Consider the following 21,937-nt stretch of genomic DNA (forward strand, 5'->3'; position numbering starts at 1 on the left):
ATCAGCATCTGTCAAACCCAGGAGCCGCTTCAAATTCCTCCATGACATAATCTGAGGTGACAAAGATTCCAGCGAGTTTAGTAACGCTATCAGGTCAACTGTAATACACCATAGGTGAAGTCCGTTGACTAAAATGAAGCAAGGCAAGTTGCACGTTAGGGCCAGGAGTTCCCCTGGCCTATCAGTTGCCCATATGAAGGCAGTGCTTTCCAACACAGTGCTAAGGAGTATTGGATAGATTCCATGTGAAGAAGGCACCTAAAGTAGTCAAACTCTCAAACTATGTATTTTGCCTTTTGGAGACAGAGTCTCACTCTCTAGGCCAGAATAGCTTGGAACTTACTATGCGGCCCAGGCTGAGCTCCAACTCATGGAGATCCTCCTGCAGCAGCCTCCCAAATGTTGAGAATACAGGTGTGAGCCACCCCACCCCCCACTAAAGTAGTCAAACTCTCATGGGAAGTGGAGCAGTGGCCAAGGTGTGGGGAAAAATGGGAAGAGAGTTGTTCAAAGGTCGTCGAGTCCCAGCTCATCAAGATGGAAACCGTTCACGTCGGTGTGAGGGCTCCTGACGTGACTCAGTAGCAGAGCACTTGCCCAGTGGGCAGGAGGTTCTGGTTCTGAGCCTTACACATTACAACGCCCCCCCCAAAAAAAGAATAAGAAAGCACCATGCAGATATATGGGTGCTTGGAAACATCAACACGGCTGTAGTGGCAGGTTTCAGGTTGTGTTTGCTGACCCCAAAGAAAGGAGGATATGTAATCTATTAAGACAGGCTGGGAGAATAGGGGACATTACCAAGTCATTTAGCTGGGATTTCGATTCATGCTAGTTCACCTGATGACATGCCTTTGATGGAGTGATCCCAGATGTGACACCTTCATTAGATTCAGGTGAGGTGACTGAGCAACACAGCATCAGCTGTGACAGGTTTGTCCTTGGGACCCCAGCGATGCAGATGGCTGTGTGCATCTCAGCTGCACAGAAAGCTTCTAGACAGTGTGGCCATGTCAGGCTCGTCTCCTCAGCAAGCGCTCTGTGAGCAAATCTGATTGTCGCGCGCACGTAGTATGGGCATGAAGGAGGCAAAGCAGGAGGGTCTGTTTCTACCCCGTTGCCTCTGTTCTTCACTGAGCCAAGTGTGGGGTTATTATTTGGGGGGAGGGGTTATTTTGTTGGACAGTAACATAATATTTGATTTTATGTATCAGTGAAATCAATGTTATAAAAATTTTTGCATGTAAAATTAATCTGTCTTCATTCAGACGAGAGTGATGCTTAAGAATCTAGTTACTCCCTAGGCAACGAAGAGGACCCTAAGAGAGGCATACATGGATCGAATGTACATGGGAAGTAGAAAAAGACAAGATCTCCTGAGTAAATTGGGAGCATGGGGACCATGGGAGAGGGCAGAAGGGGAGGGGAGAGGAGCAGAGAAAAATATACAGCTCAATCATCATCATCACCATCATCATCATCATCATCTAGTTACTCCAGGAAAGACTTCCACTGTAGGGATTGGGACCCCAACCCAGCTATGTAACTACTGACCTTCATTTTGCCCTGCCTATAAGATGTACTAGGGTAAAGGTGGTACAGAATTATGGGAGTGGTCAACCAATGATTGGTTCAGCTTGAGACCCATACCATGAGAGGTTACCCATCCCTGGCACAGCCTGGAGGGTCAGGACCCAGAGGCTGACAGCCCAGAGACCTAGGATAGAACTAAAAATGACTGGGAAAAAAAAAATCAAATGATTCCAAATGATTCTACTATACTCATAGAATTGGTGCCTAAGCCAATTATCAGAGAGGCTTCTCCTAGCAACAAATGGAAACAGATGCAGAGCTCCACAGCCAAACAGGTGAACCTCGGGGAGCCCTGTGGAAGAGGGGGAGGAAGAATTGTGGGAGCCAGAGGGGTCCCACAAGAAAACCTACAGAATCAAGCTAACCAGGGTTCACAGGTGCTCCCAGAGACTGAACTGTCAACCAGAGAGCTTCCGAGGGACTGACCTAGGCATTCTGCAAATGTTACAGCTGTATAATTTGGCCCTCTTGTGGGACAGGAGTTAGGAAACAGTGGGAACCCGGGCTGTCTCTGACTCTGCAACCTGCCTTTAGAACCCCTTCCTCTTACCAGGTTTCCTAGCTCAGCCTTTATAGGAGAGGAGGTTTCTAAGCTTACTGTAACTTGCTATGTCATGGCTAGCAGATTTACAGGGGAAACCTGTTCTTTTCTCTTTCTTTTTTTTTTTTTTTTTTTTTTTTTTTTTTTTTTTTTTGGTTTTTTGAGACAGGGTTTCTCTGCAGCTTTAGAGCCTGTCCTGTAGCTAGCTCTTGTAGGCCAGGCTGGTCTTGAACTCACAGAGATCCTCCTGCCTCTGCCTCCCAAGTGCTGGGATTAAAGGCGTGCGCCACCACCGCCCGGCAAGCCTGCTCTTTTCTAAACAGAAAGAAGGAGGAGTAGGGGAGGATAGTGGGGGCTGGGGGAGGGACTGGGAGGAGAGGAGGGAGGGAGAAACTATGATTGGGCTGAAAAAATTAATTAATTTAATAAAAATGATTTTAAAAACCTAGTTAATTTGAAAATGAAGTTTTCACTTATCTTAAAAGGTCATGTCCTTTTCACATTTTTTTCAGCTATTGATTGCCACGTAAATTTAGGCTCCAATTTATGAATATAAAATGCTTTTAATTCATGTGTGTGTGTGTGTGTGTGTGTGTGCTTGTGTTGGGTGAATGAATTACTATTGATCCCAGAATTTCTTGAAATAATTTCCCTCCTCGCCTGTCTCCAGTTCTCCTCCCCACAAATTGCTGCTCTTACAACATGGTAGGCAGCCAACCCAGTCTTCTGCTAGCACCTGAGTATGAATCTGGTGTCGTCTCTGGCCGGGAGCAAAGCTACTCTGAGGGTTTTGCACAGTATCTAGGAACTGAGATATTGCTGGTCCCCTGCTCACTTCACATCCAGGAAACTACACAGTTTAGTCGGCCACAGATTATGGGTTCATCTCTGCAAGATCCAAGCATGTCTGCATGTTGTCCTTTGTTATAGCTGAACGAAACAAAGGAAGCAGTATGAGTGGGGTGACATATTGAGAGGGGAGGAGAGGGGGGCCACTAGAAGAGGCTGGAGACATTACTCCCCTCCAAATATTCACAACGGGACCCAACTGTTGAAACATCAGAGACTCCTACTATATTAGAGAAAGAGGCAAGCAGAACATCAAAGACTGTGTAATGTGCATGAGCAAAAACAGTATCAGGGCTGGGAGATGGCTCAATGGGTAAGAATATTTTCTCGGCGAGATGAAGACTTGAGTTCAAATCTCCAACACCCCATGTAAAAATCCAGATGTGACCATGATCCCCAGTAACCCCAGCACTGAGGGTTGTAGAGATAGGACAATTACTGGGGCTTCTGGTAGCCAGCCTAGCCCAAGTTCAGAAAGAGACTCTGTCTCAAGGGAATAAAGCAGAGACTGATAGAGTGGGGCACCTGACTCTCTCCTCTAACCTCTATGTATACTCCCCACATGCACATACATGCACTGCACACATGCACATGCACACGCACACATATGCGCACACAGAGAAAGCAAAGGCAAGAAGAAGGACGGGGGAGAGAGAGAGTCACTGTTAGAAATGGTTTGGGAGTTAGGAAGAGAATACTCAGGTGAGAAAGAGCAGGACCAAGGGTTACTGCCTGAGCAGGTGAATTTGAAGATGAAACGTCATGCTTGTTCTGGTGAGGTACCTTCTTCCTGCACCCTAGCTGAGGACGAAACACCATGCTTGTTCTAGTGAGGCATCTTCTTTTGGCTCCTTAGGCCTTCTGCAGAGAGATCATGCAGCTAGACCATGCAGGCAAAGCTCACCTGGAAGATTTGGGAAGTCCAAACTCATTGTGCATAACTGGCAATTGTAAAATACCTTTTCCAGAATGTCAGATGCCCATACTCAAATATCAGACTTTCTGCAGTATAGACCCCAGAATCCAGCTGGAGCCCAGAAGGAAAGAGAAACTAGATTTCTGTGCTGGGGCAAAGCCTTCCACAATGTGGGGGCTTCACTCCCCGACACAGGTCATCGCCTATGACCTCAGCCCAGAATGTTAAGAAGTCTGGCTTGTTTAGGGCCAGGCCACTCAAGAAGGATAGCTGAAGGGGCAAGTGTATGGGTAACAGTGGAAAGTGGACTTTAATGACCTGGATGTGAGGGGACAGTGGAGAACCCAGGACCCCACACAGGATGGACAGCACTTCCCTGGATCTTGTGTGTGAGCTGGAGCGGGGACTCCACAGACACAGGAAGCTCCCTGTAGAACCCCACAGTTGTTAGATGACTACAGTCATTTCATGAATAGAAGGGACCTGAGAGTTGTCCGCCTCCTTTGTTAGAATGCTCTAAATAATTTAAATATCAAACAAGGGCCAAAGACATTGCATACATGTAGTTTAAATATCAGCCAATAATTATTTAATATAAATAATAGATATTGACCCAACATTTTGAAAATGAAAAGTTCAGCATTTGAAAATAGACAATCTGTCATCTGAAAGTGATTTTTATCAGGAGCACCAAAATCTCTGACAATACTGTAGTATTTTAGGACAGACAAGCATGGTGGTGCCACCTCTTTCATTAGGAGGGTATTATGTGCTTTAGCTTGGTTTCCATTTTCAAATGATGGGGGGGGGGTGGATGGACTATTAGCACTTCCATGGCCTTCCTATTTCTCTTGTCTCAGAATAACTTCAGAAAAGATTAATCAAGCCATGTAGGTCACCACATTACTGATTTTCTGACATTCTCCATGGCTTTGAGGAAAACCAAGTATGTCCTTCTTAGATAACAGTGTGTTTATTTGAGTGTGTCTCTACTTTTAAAAATATTTACCATAGAACCTGCCAGAAATGTTCATTAAGCGCAGGTCCCTTAAAACCAACAAATTTTGCCCACCATCTTCCTGTCATGTCCAGACCCCATCCTCAGTTCTTGCTCTTGTGTGTGTGGGTAAGTATATCTTAGATGTCTGCTTATTACCAGGTAGACCAGTTGGCCTCTGGAGGTATCTTGAAAGCTCAATCTAGTTCTTTCTTTTAGTTCAGATAACATTATATTATAGGTGAGAGATATATGTCAGGAAGCAACAAGAAACAAAAGAGTATTGGGATGACTCATTTATCTTTGCTATTCTGTGTGGGCAGTACATACTTTTTTCATGGACTCTGTGAGCAGAGTAAAGGATGAATAACCTGAAAGACTGTGTGTGCCTCTCCATGCTTCAGGGTTCTGGTATGGGCCACCAGGCTCTCAGGAAGACACTCCAGGGCCCAAGGACCGCATCAAGTCATGCCTTAGGGCCTGGAAAAGGCTAAGGAGGGCCTGGGCCCAGATGTCCTTCTGATGCCCTTCAGACAAAGCTGTTCTGTAGGCTGTGTAAGCCAGGGTCAGTGCTGTCCTTTCAAAATCTTCTTTCTTGAGGATTCCAGGGTGGTTGGCCAGACTGGCGCTCAGCCTGCGAATATCTGGGATGTGCTTGGGGATTATATTATTGCAGATCGAGTGGAAGTTCAAGGCCTTCCTCAGGGAGGCTAGTTCCTCATCCTTGATGGAAATCTTCAGGTCTGGGCTGATCTCCATTTCAGCCAGCAAGAGCTGTGGAGAAAGATGGGATAAGGAAAACCATGAAGCCAGGTATTGTTAAGGGCAGAGTGAGGGTCACTAGTCACATGTAGAGAGGCAGCCATAAGAGGAGCTTAGAATCCAAGGGACCTGGGCCCAGCTCTGATCTTCCTTCTTACCTCCTCTGGGCCTCACCTTTCTTCTCTATAAAATGAGCAGTTACCGTGTCTGCTCCATTGGGATAGCATGAGAAATATGCAGGACAGGTTTGGGCAAATGTGACATAGTACCTGGTCTCAACTACAATGCTGTCCTTTAGTTGGCTGATCCCATCTTCTCTTCCCCTCTTACCCAGGTCTTCTGAAGTATAAACTGACCATCACAGATAAATTGTAACCAGAAGCTGGGAATTACAAGAATGCAGAGGGTTATGCTGGGGGTACTGGGATACAGAGATGTCCTATCTCACCAGCTTGCAAGAATAGGGGCTGTATCTATCATTCCATCCCTGCCCTGTTCCACAAGGAACCTAGTAAATACTCCAGGAATGGAAAGCCTCCAAATTCTAAATGTCCCTCTTTCCCTCTGCCCTCCTCTGCTGCCCATGACACTCCCTGTTGTCCCTCTGCCCTCCATGACACTATTGTCTCCTGAACAAGAGTCAAAGACTCTTGTTCAATGGACTCAGGTTCAGACTTTGAAGTTAAAGTTCCTAGTGCTGATCTGAACCAAGGGACCTCAAGAAACGCACCCGGTGGTTTTGAGGAGTGGGCTCTCAGGGAAGCAGGTGTAAATGGAAGAAGGAAGCCTGTCCGGTAGTACAGGCTTCTGGAAACTTAGGTGAGTTTGTGGAGCAGCCAGCCAGCATCTCTGTAAGCAGGCAAAGCCTCAGAGCTGTGACAGTGCCTGGATCCCAGTGTGGCTTTGCCAGGACACTCCTGATGTGTGATGCCTAAAGTTTTTGCTTGGGACCTTCCAGTCAGTGCCTGGGTGTGACTGTGGTACCTATGGGTATGGGACAGACCCCACCTTTCCTTATGCCAGGACTGAACTCAGAACACTGGCATTTCTGTCAGAACACATAGAAAAGGTAAAGTGGTCCCAGGAGTCCCTCACTTATCACCTCCAGGAATGAGTTTAGCCCATTCCCTGCCTCAACTCCACGGGCCCAGGCAGACCGCTTCTCAGAGAAAGAACATGCATATCTTTGGGTGACTTGGAGCGATGGCTTTCCCTCTGCTTACCTCATAGAGGAGTTCCACATCCTCCAGGGAGGTCTGCAGGATTGGATTCAACGGTAATGACAAGGACCTCTTTGGCCGGTGGGCAGCAGGGAACAGCGCAGCTAGAAGAGACAAGATACTGACTTGTGGGACTGGCAGGCACATGGCCACCTCTACTCCACCTTGAGGGAAGCCCTCAAGTATATCTTGAAAGTGGGTGGACATAGTTGTGGGGAGGTGACAGGTCTCTTCCTGTGTCTCAGAGAGTTCCCAGATACGGCAGACTAGCAGCTCGTCAGAAGCAGCCAAGAAACTGGAAAGCATTTATCTGCTCGGGCTGTGTTTGTTCTAGGAAATTAGGTTAAAACCAAACAGATGAGGCAAAATAGAAAAAAGCGAGAAAATAAGAATTCCCTAATCCCACAAGGGAGACCCCAAAACCATTGCCTAACACACTGCATACCTTAGCACGTAAAACGGTCAGTATATAAGAGCTGCCCTGCACCCTTATCATCAGAGACTCTGGCTAACCCAGGCATCTGAAGGAGAAGTGCCACAGGTCCTTACGCAGATGACAAAGGAAAGGAAGCAGGCTGCTGCAAGACCTTGACACTGGGCTAGATGGGACTTGTGGGCTTCCCACAAGGCCAGCTAAATTAACAGAGCATTTACTGCACAGTCAAGGGCAGGGACACATTTGGAAGCCGGAGGAAGCTGGGTGCACTTGTTTGTAGGAGCTTGGGGTTGGCATTTGGATATCTTCCTTAGTCACGTCTTGACCTTCGTATTTTGTGACAGGGTCTCTCACTGAAGCTGGGTCTTCTGTTTTAGCTTGGTTGGCTAGTCAGGTTGCCCCAGGGATCCTGCTGTCCCCAGCCCACAGCTCTGGGGTTACACGTTCCTGCTGCCATGCCTGGCCTTTACATGGGTGCTGAGAATTCGAACTCGAGTCCCCATGCTTGCACAGCAAGCCCCTCACCCTCTCACCTTCTCCCACTGCCCCTTTATGAACTTCCCTGTGTGAAAAGATAGAGGAGACGAACTCACGCCAGGACCAGAGGGAAACTTCACTCCCCAATTCTCCCAGAACGTCTTTATTGTTTTAATTTAGTTTTTGAGAATTTTATGTGAGCACTGTATTTGCATCAACACCTCTTCTTCTCTCCCTCCAACTCCTCCCATGTTCCTGGTCCTCTGGCTCTCAGAAACTTTATGTCCCCTCTTCTGAGGTGTTCCTTGAGCCTTAGAAGAAGGGGCTGTGTTGTATATCTATCAGAGTCCCATGGTTAGCTGTTCTCTGCATTTTGGTCGGTTGTGACGTTCTGTAATGGCTTCCATCTGCTACAGACAGAAGCTTCTTTATGTGGGCCGAGAGCTACACTTATCTGTGGGGATAAGGGTAGGTGTTTAGAGTACAGTTAGAAACTATACTGGTTTAGTGTGGTGTCAGCAGTAGGGTTTCTTCTAGGGTCCACGGCCTCACCTGTCACAGGCAGCAGGCGTGAATTCCTCCCTCTGAGAAGACCGTAAGTCAGATTAGATGGCCGTTGGTTACAGCCAAGACAGAAGGACCGCTATTTTGTCTCTAGAAATATCTTGCCATTCTAGCCCTTGTTATTGTCCACAGTTGGGTACAGCTGTTGATTGGTTTTCTCCTTTGGCAGCTTGCATAGCTCCTCTGCCACAATGAGAGCCAGTCCTTATGAAGGAGGTGTCCCTGTCAGCTCCTGCTAATTCTTCCATGTCGTCTGCTGTATCTTTTTTTAAAAAGTATTTGTGTATTTTATTTAGAGTATGTGCGTGCCTGCTTGTCTTTGTGTATACCACATGCATTCAGTGTCCAAGGAGGCAAGCAGAGGGTGTTAGACTTCTTGGAGCTGGAGTTACAGGCAGATGTGGAGGCACAGTGTGAATGCTGGTGATCAAACCCAGCTTTTAGGATATAATAATCAACGTTCTTCATTGCTGAACCATTGTTTGTCTAGCCCCAGAATCTCTTTCTTACTGAAAAATTTAAAATATCTACATTTAAATGCCTTGTGAGTTCTGTAGGCAGTGTGTCAATCTCATAAAAATATCCACCCTCCTGCAGATGGAGGGGAAGGCAGCAATGTCATAGGCTGAGGCTCTCTCTTCCCTGTCATCATGGGCTCCCTAAGGGCTCCTCAGGGAAGTTACTGTAGTTTTAGGCCTGGGCATTCTTCCTAAGGACACATCTTTTATCATGCTTGCTTTATTTAGGGAGCCCCTAACTCTCAGATTCTAGGAGAACACACGTTCCCACTCAAAACTGAGCGTAACGATGGTCACTGTCATTCCTAACAGCTGCTGTTCTCATACCTATAATGACACTTGTGGCAAGCTTCAGAAGTAGCCTCAGCCCTCCAGACATGGATGGCGGTTGTGTAGGAAGTGCGTGGGGTGCACAAATATCTTGCTTTTTCTTTTCAAGTGTGTGGTGTTTGCATGTGTGTGTGTGTGTGTGTGTGTGTGTGTGTGTGTGTGTGTGTGTGTGTGTGTATGCACGTGGAGGGCTGAAGCTGAGTTCAGGAATCTTCCTCTATCGCTCCTCCACCTTGTTCTTTGAGGCAGGGTCTCACAGTCAAACCCAGCGCTCACTAATACAGCTATTCAGCTGGAGCACAGGTATTTTAAAGATCCTTCCTTTCCTTCTTCCACTTCCCACACTGGCCTATCCGTTGGCATTGTTGTACCCCATATTTCTATAGCTGACTTGATCCTGTGCATTGGAGACCTGTATGTCCCTAGGCTGCTTGAGTGAAGCTTCCTATAGGCTGACGTCTCAGTAGCTCTCCAACTGCCTTGATGTGACTCTTTAGGTAAGACCTGGAGATGCTGGAGTAGCCAGTGAGAAACAGCTCTGTCTCCCCAGGCAATGTCGAACATGAGGGAGGAAATTTAACAAGTGCCCGTCCCCAGATGCTCTTGTCCATAATTGTGAAGACTGAATCCTGCCAAAAATACCCATGAATAAAACAAGTGCTGGCTGGGATTGAGAGAAACATATACAAAACTTGAAGTGAGTCTTGTTTCACGTCACTGGGTGACAGCGCTTTTTCCCCAGGAATCCTCTCCCATGCACCCCATGGCATGCATCCACCTCTGAGGCTTTCTTGTCCATTCTGCACACTTAGTGCCTTGCTGTCTCGCTGCCTAAAAAGTACTCTTTGGATTGCTGTTTCCCGGGATAGGGAGTGAGTTTTCTGCTCCCTCCCTCAGCTCTGTGTACTGTAAGGCTCAGAAGGGGGGCTCAATAGGACTGACTTAAAAGAACAACCGGGTGCTAAATAAAGCAGCAGCCCCGACTTATGGATGCTACTGTACCTTTAGCTCCTTGTTCACTGTGAACCATCCCTGAACTGTGTGGCAGAGTAAGCTTGCCAAGGAGGTAGTCCTAGACCACTATCAGGCTTGGCTCCTCCCACCAGAGGGAAGGGAGAAGAGGAAATGGAGACAGCAGAGAGTGTTAGAGAGAGTGCCTCACATTCCCTGGACCACTGGGTCTCAGACAAGAAGGTTGCTGAAAGCTTTGCTCAGACTCACAGAATTTGTGGGATGTAAACCTGGCATACTTGCTTGCTTACTTTTCTTCCTAGTGTTGCACACCCAGCCCAACCACTAAGCATATTCTCATGAGGGTCTCTCCACGTACCTGTCTCAAGGACCCCTGGGACTCACTGGTCTGCTTGCTTAAAATACTGCAGTACAGGCTGGCCTTGGGGGTGAGGACAGAGATCACCCCCTTTACAGGTAAACGAGTGACTATGGCATATTGGACCTACCAGCGCAGAACAAATGATTTACCTGCTCTGATCATGCCAGATGGATCAAGCTACTTTAGAAATGGGATACAGAACTATGTGATCCATCTGTTGCAGCAAGTCCCGTCCTTGCCTTCTGTTGAGAGATGTGGTTGGACCTCAAACAGAAGCTTCTAAAGCAAGGCACTCACATATTAGCAAGAACCCCAGAGTATCCACTGTGTGCCCGTCAGCAGGCTGTGTCTTTCCTGCGTCTACAGAGAAGTAAGTCTCATTTTAGAGATGGCAATGCTCAGAAGTCAGGGACCACTCAATTTTCTTGGGTTAGGCCCGAGGGTATGATAACTATCCTTTAGGTTGAGATAGACCCAAGAGCATGTTACCTATCCTGAGATTGAGATAGACCCGGGAGTATGATACCTATCCTGTAGACTCCACAGCCCGACCTCACAGGCACAGGTAGACAATGTTCATTTGCCCCAAGCCCCGTTGTTCTTCACTTCTCAATAATCATGGGAGAGATGTGTCTGGCATAAAACGTGTCCTTAAATGAATCGCACACGTGTGGAAGTCAGAAGACAATTTATGGGAGTGAGTTCTCTCTTTCCATCATGTGGGGCCCAGGGACGGAACTCAGGTCATGAGTCTTGGTGGCAGGCACCTTCACCCACGGAGCCATCGCTTAACCTGCACCACCTTTCCAGGTCTGCACATCTGCCTGTTTTTGGAGGGGACATTACTCCTTCAAGTAGCTGTATTTTAAAATCTCAGTCACCCCCTCTCTTAGATCCTGATGCGGTCCAGCAGTCCCTGGGTTTCCTGTCTCCTCCCAAGCTCACATTTTTAGACAACTTCTTCCCACCTTTAGCTCCTCCCGCATGCCAGTCACCCGATTCTTGTACACACACACACACACACACACACACACACACACACACACGCACGCACGCACGCACGCGTGCACAAGCATGCACACACACCACCTTCTACGGCCCAGTGAGCCATATTCTTCATGCGTTCACACAGCCTCTATGAAGACAGATCCAGCGATTCAGTTTCTCCTCTCTGCTGGATCTTACAGGGCTCCATAAACGCATGGCTGTGTCTTCCATGTGTTTCTACCTCCCCCTGGCCCCAGGTGCCTGTTCTTCTCCCCAGCCTACTTGCAAAGCAAAGTGCTGGTCTCAGCCTTGTGTTTTCGCCCATCTCCTGGCCACACTGATTGCTGGACTGATGTTCAGCTTTTAGGTTTTTAGGCAGACCCTCCTTCCTCCTGGAACTTCCTTTGGGGATTTAAGAACTCTTTTTCCTTACCTTTGGCTTGGGGCTAATATCTCTCAGTTGCCCGTGCCCCTTACCTTCAGCTTGGGGCTAATATCTCCCAGTTACCCTGCTCCGCCCCTCCTCCCGCCCCATGTGGCTCTGGCCACAAACAACCTCACTGTTTCTAGGCACTTCTGCCAAGCTTTTGTCTCAAGGCTTTTGTATATCTGTTTCGTCTGCCTGCCCCCAAGCTCCACCGAGGTTGTAAGACTCCCACTTTTCTCCCTCAGGCTGTTTGTGATTTTTTTCAAAGGGGCCTTCTGTGACTCTCACATTTAGGATGTTAAGTCTTTGCACACAATCTAGCCTCTGTCCTTACTTTATTGCTGTCCATCAAGTCAGTTTTTTTATTCACGTGCTTGTCCCCCCCCTCCCCACACTAGAATGTCAGCTCCATGACGGAATGGAACCTGTCTGTGTTGCTCAGTATGTATTCCTAGTACCAACCTTGGCCCATTATTGTTTGTTGACTGGATAAATGATACCATGTAGAGACACACTGCCCACTCTGCTACTGAGCTTGGCTCTTTTCAAAGTGCTCTACAAAACCTTTCTCTCTGCAAGAGAGTGATTCATCGTTTGCAGTTTCGGGTCTGGTCTTAGCTAAGAAGTGTTGACTTCGGTCTGCACACTCCTTCCCCTTATCTCTTCCGAGTTCCTGCTCCAGCTCAGAAGGAGCTGACTGCATTTATCTCTGTTAAGGCAGTTGCTATCTCCCCATGCTTTGTCCTGTGCAGACTTTGGGGCATAGAGTACAGCCAGAAGGCGCCTGAGGAGGAAGCTGGCTCATGATGGGGTCTGACCTCTGACTTGTCATAATCTTGGTTCAAAAATCTTTTCTGCCTCCCTGCTCCCATTCCTGTGTGTGTAGCACTCCCTTGGAGTCCACTCAGTTATATATTTGCACCAAAGAACTTGCTGGAAAGGCTGCAGGCTGCAATCCACACTGAGCCAAAGCACAACCCCACTGTGAATGAATCCTTGAAGCAACTCTGGGTGTGGAAGGGAAATGTTCTTGCTTATGAAAGATCTTCTGCCAGATTCTGATGTCGTTCGCTTTTTGGCTCCTGGACCAGCCTTTTGGAAAATTGGTGCTGTTCAGAGAAAGCCACAGTCATAGCCTCTGTGCCAGGTTCCTGTGGGACAGCGTTGGAGGGGAGCTGTCTTGACTAGAAAGCTCCGCAACAGGGGGATGGAATGATGGCAAGTGAACAGGGTCGCGGGACCGATCTCAGATAGTCACGAAGTCACATCCACTCAGCCTCTAGCAGGGTGATTTGGGCCTTGTCCCTCCTTCTACTTTCCTTACGTACAAACGTTTACCCGCAGGGAGAGGTAGGCGATCGACGCTGCAGTGATCAGCATCAACTCCTGCCACTCTTTGCCCTTACCTAGCAAAGCATCCAAGAGCAAAGACACACCCAACTGAAAGTGAGATTCCACTAACCCTCGGGGCTGTCTTCCTTACCAAACTGCTTTATAAATAGATACTTTAGGAGGTGGTATGATGACTCAGCAGGTAAGGCGCTGGCATCAAGAGCGAAAACTTGAGTCCAGTCCCTAGGACACACAAGGTGGAAGCAGAGAATTGACTCCTACAAGTTGTCCTCTGACCTCCACAAGTGCACAGTGGTACACATGTACATGGATGGATCTGTCTGTCTGTCTGTCTGTCTGTCTGTCTATACACACACAATAAATGTAAGATATATATCTATATGTCTATATATCTATACACATACATACAAATATATGTAAGAAAATAGAAATAATTTATATGTACGTATTGATTTTACAGCTTTTTAAAGACAGGGAAGTCCTCTCCCTTCAAGTATTGCTCTGACAAGATGCTAGGTCATGGAGTGTGTGTGTGTGTAGGTCAGTGTCCTCAAGTTGGCCCTGCTAACCACAGTAACCATAGGTGAGTCACTGCTTCCCCATGCTGGTAGGGAGGGAATGGGCCGTTCTGGCTCTTGCTGTGGAATCTCCGATGCTGAGGGAATCCCAGAGAACACGTCTTATGGAGAGGGTAGGAGAAGGGGAAGAAGGCACCCTGGTAGTGGGGGCAAACTCCTTGCAGGTTTCTTTGCCTAGAGAGAGTGGGGTGTATGGAGGGGTGTTGTGGTGGTGTGGGGGCAACAATGGAGGTAGACAGTCTAATAAGGAGGGCTTCCCTCAAACTCTTTTTAGGGAATTCATTGATAGCCAGGTGGCAGTTCTCAGCTGGAGTAAGATGGCATAAAGGGACAGTGTCTGTGGAGACCATGATTTGTGTGTGTGTGTGTGTGTGTGTGTGTGTGTGTGTGTGAGAGAGAGAGAGAGAGAGAGAGAGAGAGAGAGAGAGAGAGAGAGAGAGAGAGAGAGAGAGGACAGCCTTGAGAATGCCACCCCCAGGAACACTTCTTTGAGTCAGTGTGTCTCATCGGCCTGGAACTCACCAGTTGGCTTGGGCTGGTGGAGGTGAACCCTGGGTTCCTTCTGCCTCGGTCTCTGCAGTACTAGGATTGCACAGGTGGCCACACGGAGTCTGGGGTAACCCAGGTTCTCATGCTTGCATGGGAAGCGCTCTTCTTAACTGAGCTCACTTAAAAGCAACAAGGTCCTTTTGTAATTAGAAAAAAATATTCAAGACAGGAAAAATAAAAGCCAACTACGTGGATGAGTTTTGATGAAACTTGGAAGGACTCCACACCATTTGTTGCTTCTGAACACAGTCTTGAACCATAAATTTAGCCCTTCAAATCTTTGTCCCATAATGGCCTTTTGGTCATTTTTGTTGGCCTTGATCCTTTATAGACAGAGCCTGAGGCCCTGCTGGGAAAGCTTTCGCCAAAGAGCCTCAGATATTGCTAGCAAGCCTCTGTTGAGAGCCTCAACTGTTTTATTAACGAATAATGTTTTTTGAGGGCTATAGCCACTGACACTTAGTGCTTCATTATTCTCAAAGCATATCTTTGAATACATCCCTCAAATCAACCCTGTGAAGGCAAGCTTCGCGGTTGTTAAGATGCTACCTGCTAACAGCATCCAGGGAAGTTAGGGGCCTGCCAGAGATCCTGCAGCCGGCTTGTTAGAGGCAGAGCTGAAATCTCCGAGTCCTTGCAGGAGTGCTCCTGAGGCAGCTGGCATGTTTATGAGCCTTGTCACATGTCCTGGCTTCTGGACAGTCTATGCCTTCAGAAGAGTAGATGCTTTTGTCTCCTTCGAATAGACAAGTTGACTTGTGCTCCTGGTGTAAGTGACAGAATCCAGTTCTAAGATCTCTCTGCTTTCCATCCCCGTGTGACTGCGCACACAATGAGCAGGCAGGTATGTGTTTCTGTGTATGTGTGTGTGTGTGTGTGTGTGAGAGAGAGAGAGAGAGAGAGAGAGAGAGAGAGAGAGAGAGAGGTCTGTGTTATTTACATCTCAGCAATACTCCCTCCCTGGCTCTATTCAGAGGCCTGGCCAGTCCCTAATAATAATAATAATAATAATAATAATAATAATAATAATAATAATAATAATGATGATGGTGATGATGATGATGATGGTGGTGATGATGGTGATGATGGTGGTGGTGGTGGTGGTGATGATGATGATGAGGAGGAGGAGGAGGAGGAGGAGGAGGAGGATAAAATAAAAGGTAAGTACCCTGGCTCCCTCTCTTCCATTGCAGATGCTGCAGCCCAGGCTGCTCTTTCTTTCCCTGACATTGTATCGGAGAAGGAGGGGCACATCCCTGTCACCATGCCAATCCTCATTCCACCTGGGGTCTCTGTAAAGAGCTTCTGGGTTGATCTGAGGGAACACGGTTTTCCCAGATCTTCCTGGGTACCTGAACTCAGCTGACTTCAGGCGGTGGAAAGATTTCCCTTCAGACTGGCACGGGGTGGGTAGCACTCCCAGCTCGTCATTTCCCGATAGCGATAAACGAGCCCTCTTGATACTCTCTCAGTGCCTGCCAAGCACAGCCAGACCCAGGGCGCAGAGTAAAGATGCCATCCTGCTTCCGAGAAGTGGCATCCCGAGAGAGATGTCAGCGCGAGAAGAAAACTGCACCCATCCTGTTCTTTCCGTGGTGACTCGGGATGAAGGTGGCAGGAGCCAAACACCCTGCGAGGGGGCTCACAAAGGCTCTTTTATTCTTACCTGCCACCCAGCAGCTTGACCTGGCTGCAAAAATGCATCCACGGCAGCCTGGAGACCTCATTACTGGCCAGCGTGACCAAGAACTCTGCTTTAGTCCCTCAGGTAGCAGCCTCCTTCATCTCAAGGCCACCGTTCTGTCACACAGGCAGCAGAACTTGACTCTGTGTTCTGCTCCCGGGGGGGTCCAAGAAATCCTAGCAGGGATCTGGGGAGGACCTGTCCCCATTCTCTGAAGCAATCAAGCGTTCTTTCTAGCTCAGCAGCAGAGGCGACCCCATGGTTCACAACCTCCACCAGGGTCCCTAATCGGCTGCTTTGATGTTTTTCCACTGACTTTTTTCCGGTCACTTTTACCACGAAGGGGCATGCCAGGATGCATAGAGCACTGGCAAAAATAGTTAACAAAGTGGTAACAGGGCTTCTGATTCCTCCCTCCCTCTACCTCCACTCCATAGCCACGATCCTATTCAAGAAAGATGAATGAGCACCAGAGAAACGCATGAATAAACACCACTCACCCCTGCTCCACCTGCGGGACTCAGTAGCCTGGGTGCCGGAGAACAGCAGAAACAGCATCAAGGCTTTCCAGGGCATCTTCCAGAAGGCAGAAAAATTGACCCTCTAATCCCGTGGGACCCCGGGAGCTATGGGGGCCCCCTGAGTTCTTCTCTGTGGAATGACAGAGTTCTCACTGGCCTTTCTTGTCTAGAAGGACAGCAAGGGCCTCTCCCTGGCTCCACAGGGTGGAGGCGGATGCTGCCTCCTGGGTGGGACAGTAGTTGGTACCTCTCCTAACCTAAGTCTCTCTGGGATTGGGGGACCGGGCTTCCACACAGAGGCTCTGTTTTTGAGCACATCTGGAGTGACTCACAGGGCATGTGATCTCTTTGGCAGTAGGCTGGATAAATATAATTTCTGTACTTGAGTTCCATGTGTTGGATGCGCCCACTGGAATTTTTCTTTAACAAACAGACCCGCAGAACTTGTTAGAGAGCCCGGCAAAAAGTTGGCTGTTCACCCCTCCACCCCGCTACCCCCGCCCCGCCCGCCACCCCTGTCCACACATACTACTTCAGAGCCAGGACTGAGGGCTGGAAGAGGAGCTGGGAGATTGCCTGCCAGACAGTGGGGCTGGTGAAGCTCAGAGTTGCCTGTGGGACAGCACAGCCACTGTAGTACGGGGGTGGAGTGTCTCTGCTACGCTTCCCTGGAGATAGACCTGTGGATCTTGGGGTCCGGCACCTTTCTTAGCTCCCGGGTAGGTGGGGAGCTGGCAGGATGTGAATGAGGGGCATAAATGGACAGGTGGCATGGCAAATAGTATTGCCTTGTGAAGCGATGCAGACCATAACACGGGAGGCTAAGGGAGAGCTCCCATTCACATCCATGATGCTTGCAGTAGGTGCTTTCCATTGCTATAGTAAAATACCTAAGGCTCAATGATTTGTAAAGAAAAGAGGTCGATTTAGCTTATATTTTTGGAGAGCCAAGAGCCTGACACCAGCTTCTGCATAGCTCTGGTTAGGATCTGATAGCAGAAGACATCCCAACGGGGAATGTTAGTATGGAAGAGATTTCCTGGTGATCAGGGAATCCAGAGAGTTTCAAAGGTCAGGCTTTGTCTATTTGCAGAAACCTTTTAAGGTAACTAATTAGGGTCCCCAGAGAGCTACATTAATCATTTCCAATGATGTAGTTACTTTGCACCAAGCGCCCCCCCCCGCATCTCGAAGGTTCTACTACTTTTTAACACTGGGGACCAAGCGTACGATATGACCCTGAGGCCACTGAACCTCTTTGGAGGCCACTGAACCTCTTTGCGCTGTGCCCAGATCAGGGACCAAGCCATTTAATTCTCAAAATGGGAGTGTTTTCCCATGATCACTTAAAAATTATCGGGGATTTGGCTCAGCGGATAAAGCACTTGCTGTATCAGCAAGAGGACCCGAGTTTGATCCCCGTCTTCATGAAGTAAATAGGCACAACTGTACGTGTCTGCAGCCTCAGAGTTGGGGAGACAGAGAGAGGAGATCCCCGGGGCTCATCACCATCCAGACTACCTGGATTGGTGAGCTCCAGGTTTGGTGTCTCAGCGACTAAGGTGGAGAGTAGCTGAGGAAGATATCTGACATGGATCTCACACGCATGCACGTGTGCATGCTCACTTGCCCCCCCAAACATGTACAGGGCACATGAAAGTACTGTTGTAGCCATGTTCGTAATTAAGCACCACTTCCCCACCTCCTCTGACCCCCAGAGGAGAATACTAAAGTTTGACAAACTTTGAAGGATCTTCTACCTTTGGGGTTTTCTAGCCTGTGGAGATAGTGACCAGGCTTCCAGAGAGGACACCATGAGGTCTCCCTTACTTCCTCCAGAGCTCCCTGCTTTATGTTGAAAGACACTGATGTCACTAATATGAATAGTGACTCTCGGTGTTTAGTGTGTTTGGGGTTCCGTGCTCGACCCTTTCCCTGTGCTAACCAGTCAATGCTTACAACAGGCGATGGGGCAGCACTCCTCACAGACACACTAGTCCCAGATGCATTTACAAATTCTATCAGCCTCCTTAAAGACAGAGAAACAGGTGTAGACAAATCTAATTCTTCTTATTTAATTTACTATGCAGTATTAACAGTAATACACACACATGCACGCGCGCACACACACACACACACACACACACACACACACACATGCGCCCACACACACACAGTACAAAAATCTCTGAAATGTATTATATGGGTCTCACATCACATCTTCAATTTCAGTTAACCAAACTGAAGTCCTCTGTAGTGTGAGGTGGCCGGTGACCACGGATCAGGCAGTGCAGAGCTGGAAGTCAGAATGGGCTCTCAGGTCAGGCTGTTTGCTCTTGTGACAATGCCCGTCACTATGAGATCTTAGTGCAGTCCCCAACTGCCTTTGCTTCCATATCCTGCTCTATGGAAGAGCGGGACCGAGAGCTTCCTTTCCAGGGATTGCTCCTAGAATTGGATGAATGAATGTGTGTAAGCACTGAGACCAATACCTGCTACAGACCAAGTATTCCATGCATAGGTACGATGTACACTTGAAGAAACAGGCTCAGAGGGGTCAAGGAATCTGCCTAAGGTCACCTGTAAGGTGAGCAGAAGTTTCAGCCCGAGCCTATAAGAGTCTGCTTGCAAAATGAATCCCCTAGCCTGCCACACAGCCTTCTGTTTTGAGAACCCTTAAGTGGAGGGTTGGTCAACCAGTTCTCAGGGAAGGGGTAGAAGCCCTAATTTGCTTGCCCATTTCTTTGGTGAAAATACTCCCACCAAAGCTGATCTGAAGTTACCAAATGGTTTAAAAAGCAGCAAGCAAGGTTCTGAAATGCTAACATTGGGCTCTTGGGTGTCCTTTACGAGCTGGCCAGCACATGATCGCATCTTAAGGAGTTAGTTCTCCTGGTTCTGATACTTGCCGGCATCTGGTACCCTCTTTTCTCATAGAGTTTATTTTGTAAACGTTCAAGATGTGTCCAAAGGATCCCATGGGGACAGAACTCCCTGGATGTTTTCCGATTGGCTCTGAAGCCGGGCAACCTTCGGTCTTGCTATTCTCCTGCTGTCCCTCTCTGGGCTTTTGTCTTTCACCTCCCACCCTTTGCCTCCCAATATCCTGACCCATCTGGCAGCCCAAAGGCAAGAGAGCTTGGTGACGTGGTCCACAGAAGTCAGCCACCTGGACACAGAGAGGCACAGCCAAGGGAAGCGTTGATGGACGAGATGAATAGACCCATTCAGTCTGTAGGGGAAGTGCTGAATGAACGAGCAGATGAATGTAAGGAGGGAGTCACACGCTTCGAACAGCTAGAATGCCTGTACTAGCTTCCAACTACTGGCTTGGAACCCGGAGTCTGAGTCTACTGAATCCTCCCTTTTTGTCTACACAGCCAACACCTTTGGTCTGGATTCTATTTGAAACCCATCAGTGAGGTAACCTGGTCTGACCGCAGAGGCACAGCTGAAGTCACCAAGTACCAACCTCCAATGCAGACGAATCATCCAGCCTTCATGACCGCCATCATCCCTGACTCAGTTACACATAGGCGTGTGCCAGGCCATGCTGGAATGTCGTCCCACGATGCCCATGTGGGTAGTGTATTCTCTGCCAGGTGTATAAGGCCTTTGGACAATTCAGCTCCCTTGTCTACGTGAGGCTGCAACACCTCGTTGTTGCTGGAAGTTCTGCTTGCCAGAGCAGTGTGTCAGGAGAGTAAGGGTTAGTCCCACAAATGCCTGGGCTGGATGAGCACTTTGGATCAGGTCTCCCAACTTTGTGGGGCTCACATGAAGCACTCTGGGATCTGTTCTTTATGTTCCAATCCACGAAGAAGAGCCTCTTGGTTCCATAGAAATGTCAAGTTCCTCGTTCCCAAATACTTGTGACCTAGAAAGCAAGAAACGTGATTTCGAAAACAAACAAAACCAACCTTCCCTCCTCAAAACCTTTCTAGTCATGGCCCAATTTGGCAAGATCAGCAGATATTAAATGTGAGCAAATGTGAAACTTTCATTGTGCTAATTCTCTGAGGTGTTGGGGGTGTTTGTTGTAGCAGCTAGCCTATCCTGACTCTGTCTCTCTGTCTCTGACTCTCTCTGTCTCTCTGTCTCTGACTCTCTCTGTCTCTTTCTCTCTCTCTTTCTGTGGGTGTTAGAGGTCAGAGAGGTGGAAAGTGGGGGTGGGTATGATACCAGAAGGATTATTTTAGAATGGAAAGTTCCCTGGAGAGAATATCTTGGTTGCTCATTGGCTGTGTTACATAGAAGACACATGCAAACTTTATGGAGAGAGTGTCTGTCTTTTCTTCTCCCCTGAACTCTGGCCCAGAAGAATCGGCATGAGCATTTGCTGTGACTTACAGTAAGTGGACAGGCAGCCACGGTCAGACCCAGTGGGTAGCAGTCTGGGAACAGAGAGCCGAGGGAGGAGCTGGAGTCTCTGCTCCCAGTTATGTAAGGAATTTCCCACTTTGAATCGCCATGCCAATAACCACAGCTCAGCAGCTTGTCTCCTGGCCACCGTCCGTGAATTTCCAAAAACACCTCAGAAGCAATTTCACATTTGTCTTTAACAGTCAAATTCAGCCCAGGACCAATTCATTTCCGAATCCGATTTTGGGTAAGAAAGTTACAATTGGCTTATTTTCATCCACAATCAAAATGGAAGCAAATCTTCCTTTTCTCTCCTCTGAGTTTGGGAAGTCTGGTAAGGATTTGTTCCTGAAAGAACAAGAAGTAGGTGGAGGGTGGGAGGGTTAGAAAAACACCCTGCTGTTTAGAGCCCTGGTAGGGCTGACACCGGCTGGCTGATGATACAACGTGGCTTTCATGTGTTGAGGGCGAGTCCGGCTTAGAGAAAGGACAGTTATAGACCAGAACAATGTCTGCCTGTTGTTGCACCGGGAACCCTGAGCTCAGGCCTTCCACCTTCCCCTTGATATCCCAGCAACCGTTTCCTCCCTGACCTTAGCAAAGCCAGGAGGGGTGGGATGTTGCCTTGACCCAACATGACATTAGGGGAAACTGAGGCACTCGTTCAGCTGAGGTCCCAGAAGACTCTCTAGGCATGTGTGGGGGTAACGTTGAGGAAACAGCAGTTTCTAAAGGGGGTACAGGGACCTGCACGGTTTGAGCGGAAGCTCTTTAGCTCCTATGCCTCATTGTTCTCCATCCTCCTCTCCCGAGTCCACAAAGGACAGAGATGAGTAGGGAGCAGGGACTAGCTGCTGCAGGGAAAAAGCAGGAGGGTGGAGGAGAGAGCGACCAAAAGTGAGCCCGGGGGAATGGGGTGGAATTGCTGCCTCTACACACT

The 21,937-nt window shown here is 48.3% G+C and overlaps 1 protein-coding gene across 1 annotated transcript; it reads right to left on the bottom strand.

The window, feature by feature from the left end:
- Positions 1 to 5,177: 5,177 nt before the first annotated feature.
- On the bottom strand, positions 5,178 to 16,970 carry Fam180a (family with sequence similarity 180 member A). The gene is made up of 3 exons (XM_038319526.2): positions 16,615 to 16,970; positions 6,882 to 6,982; positions 5,178 to 5,670 (listed from the first exon to the last, which is right to left on the bottom strand). The coding sequence occupies exons 1-3, from the start codon at positions 16,688 to 16,690 to the stop codon at positions 5,326 to 5,328; spliced, it is 522 nt and encodes a 173-aa protein (XP_038175454.1). The 5' UTR covers positions 16,691 to 16,970; the 3' UTR covers positions 5,178 to 5,325.
- Positions 16,971 to 21,937: the final 4,967 nt, after the last annotated feature.

This window comes from Arvicola amphibius, chromosome 2 (genome assembly GCF_903992535.2).
Source record: "Arvicola amphibius chromosome 2, mArvAmp1.2, whole genome shotgun sequence".
NCBI classification, from domain to species: Eukaryota; Metazoa; Chordata; class Mammalia; order Rodentia; family Cricetidae; genus Arvicola; species Arvicola amphibius.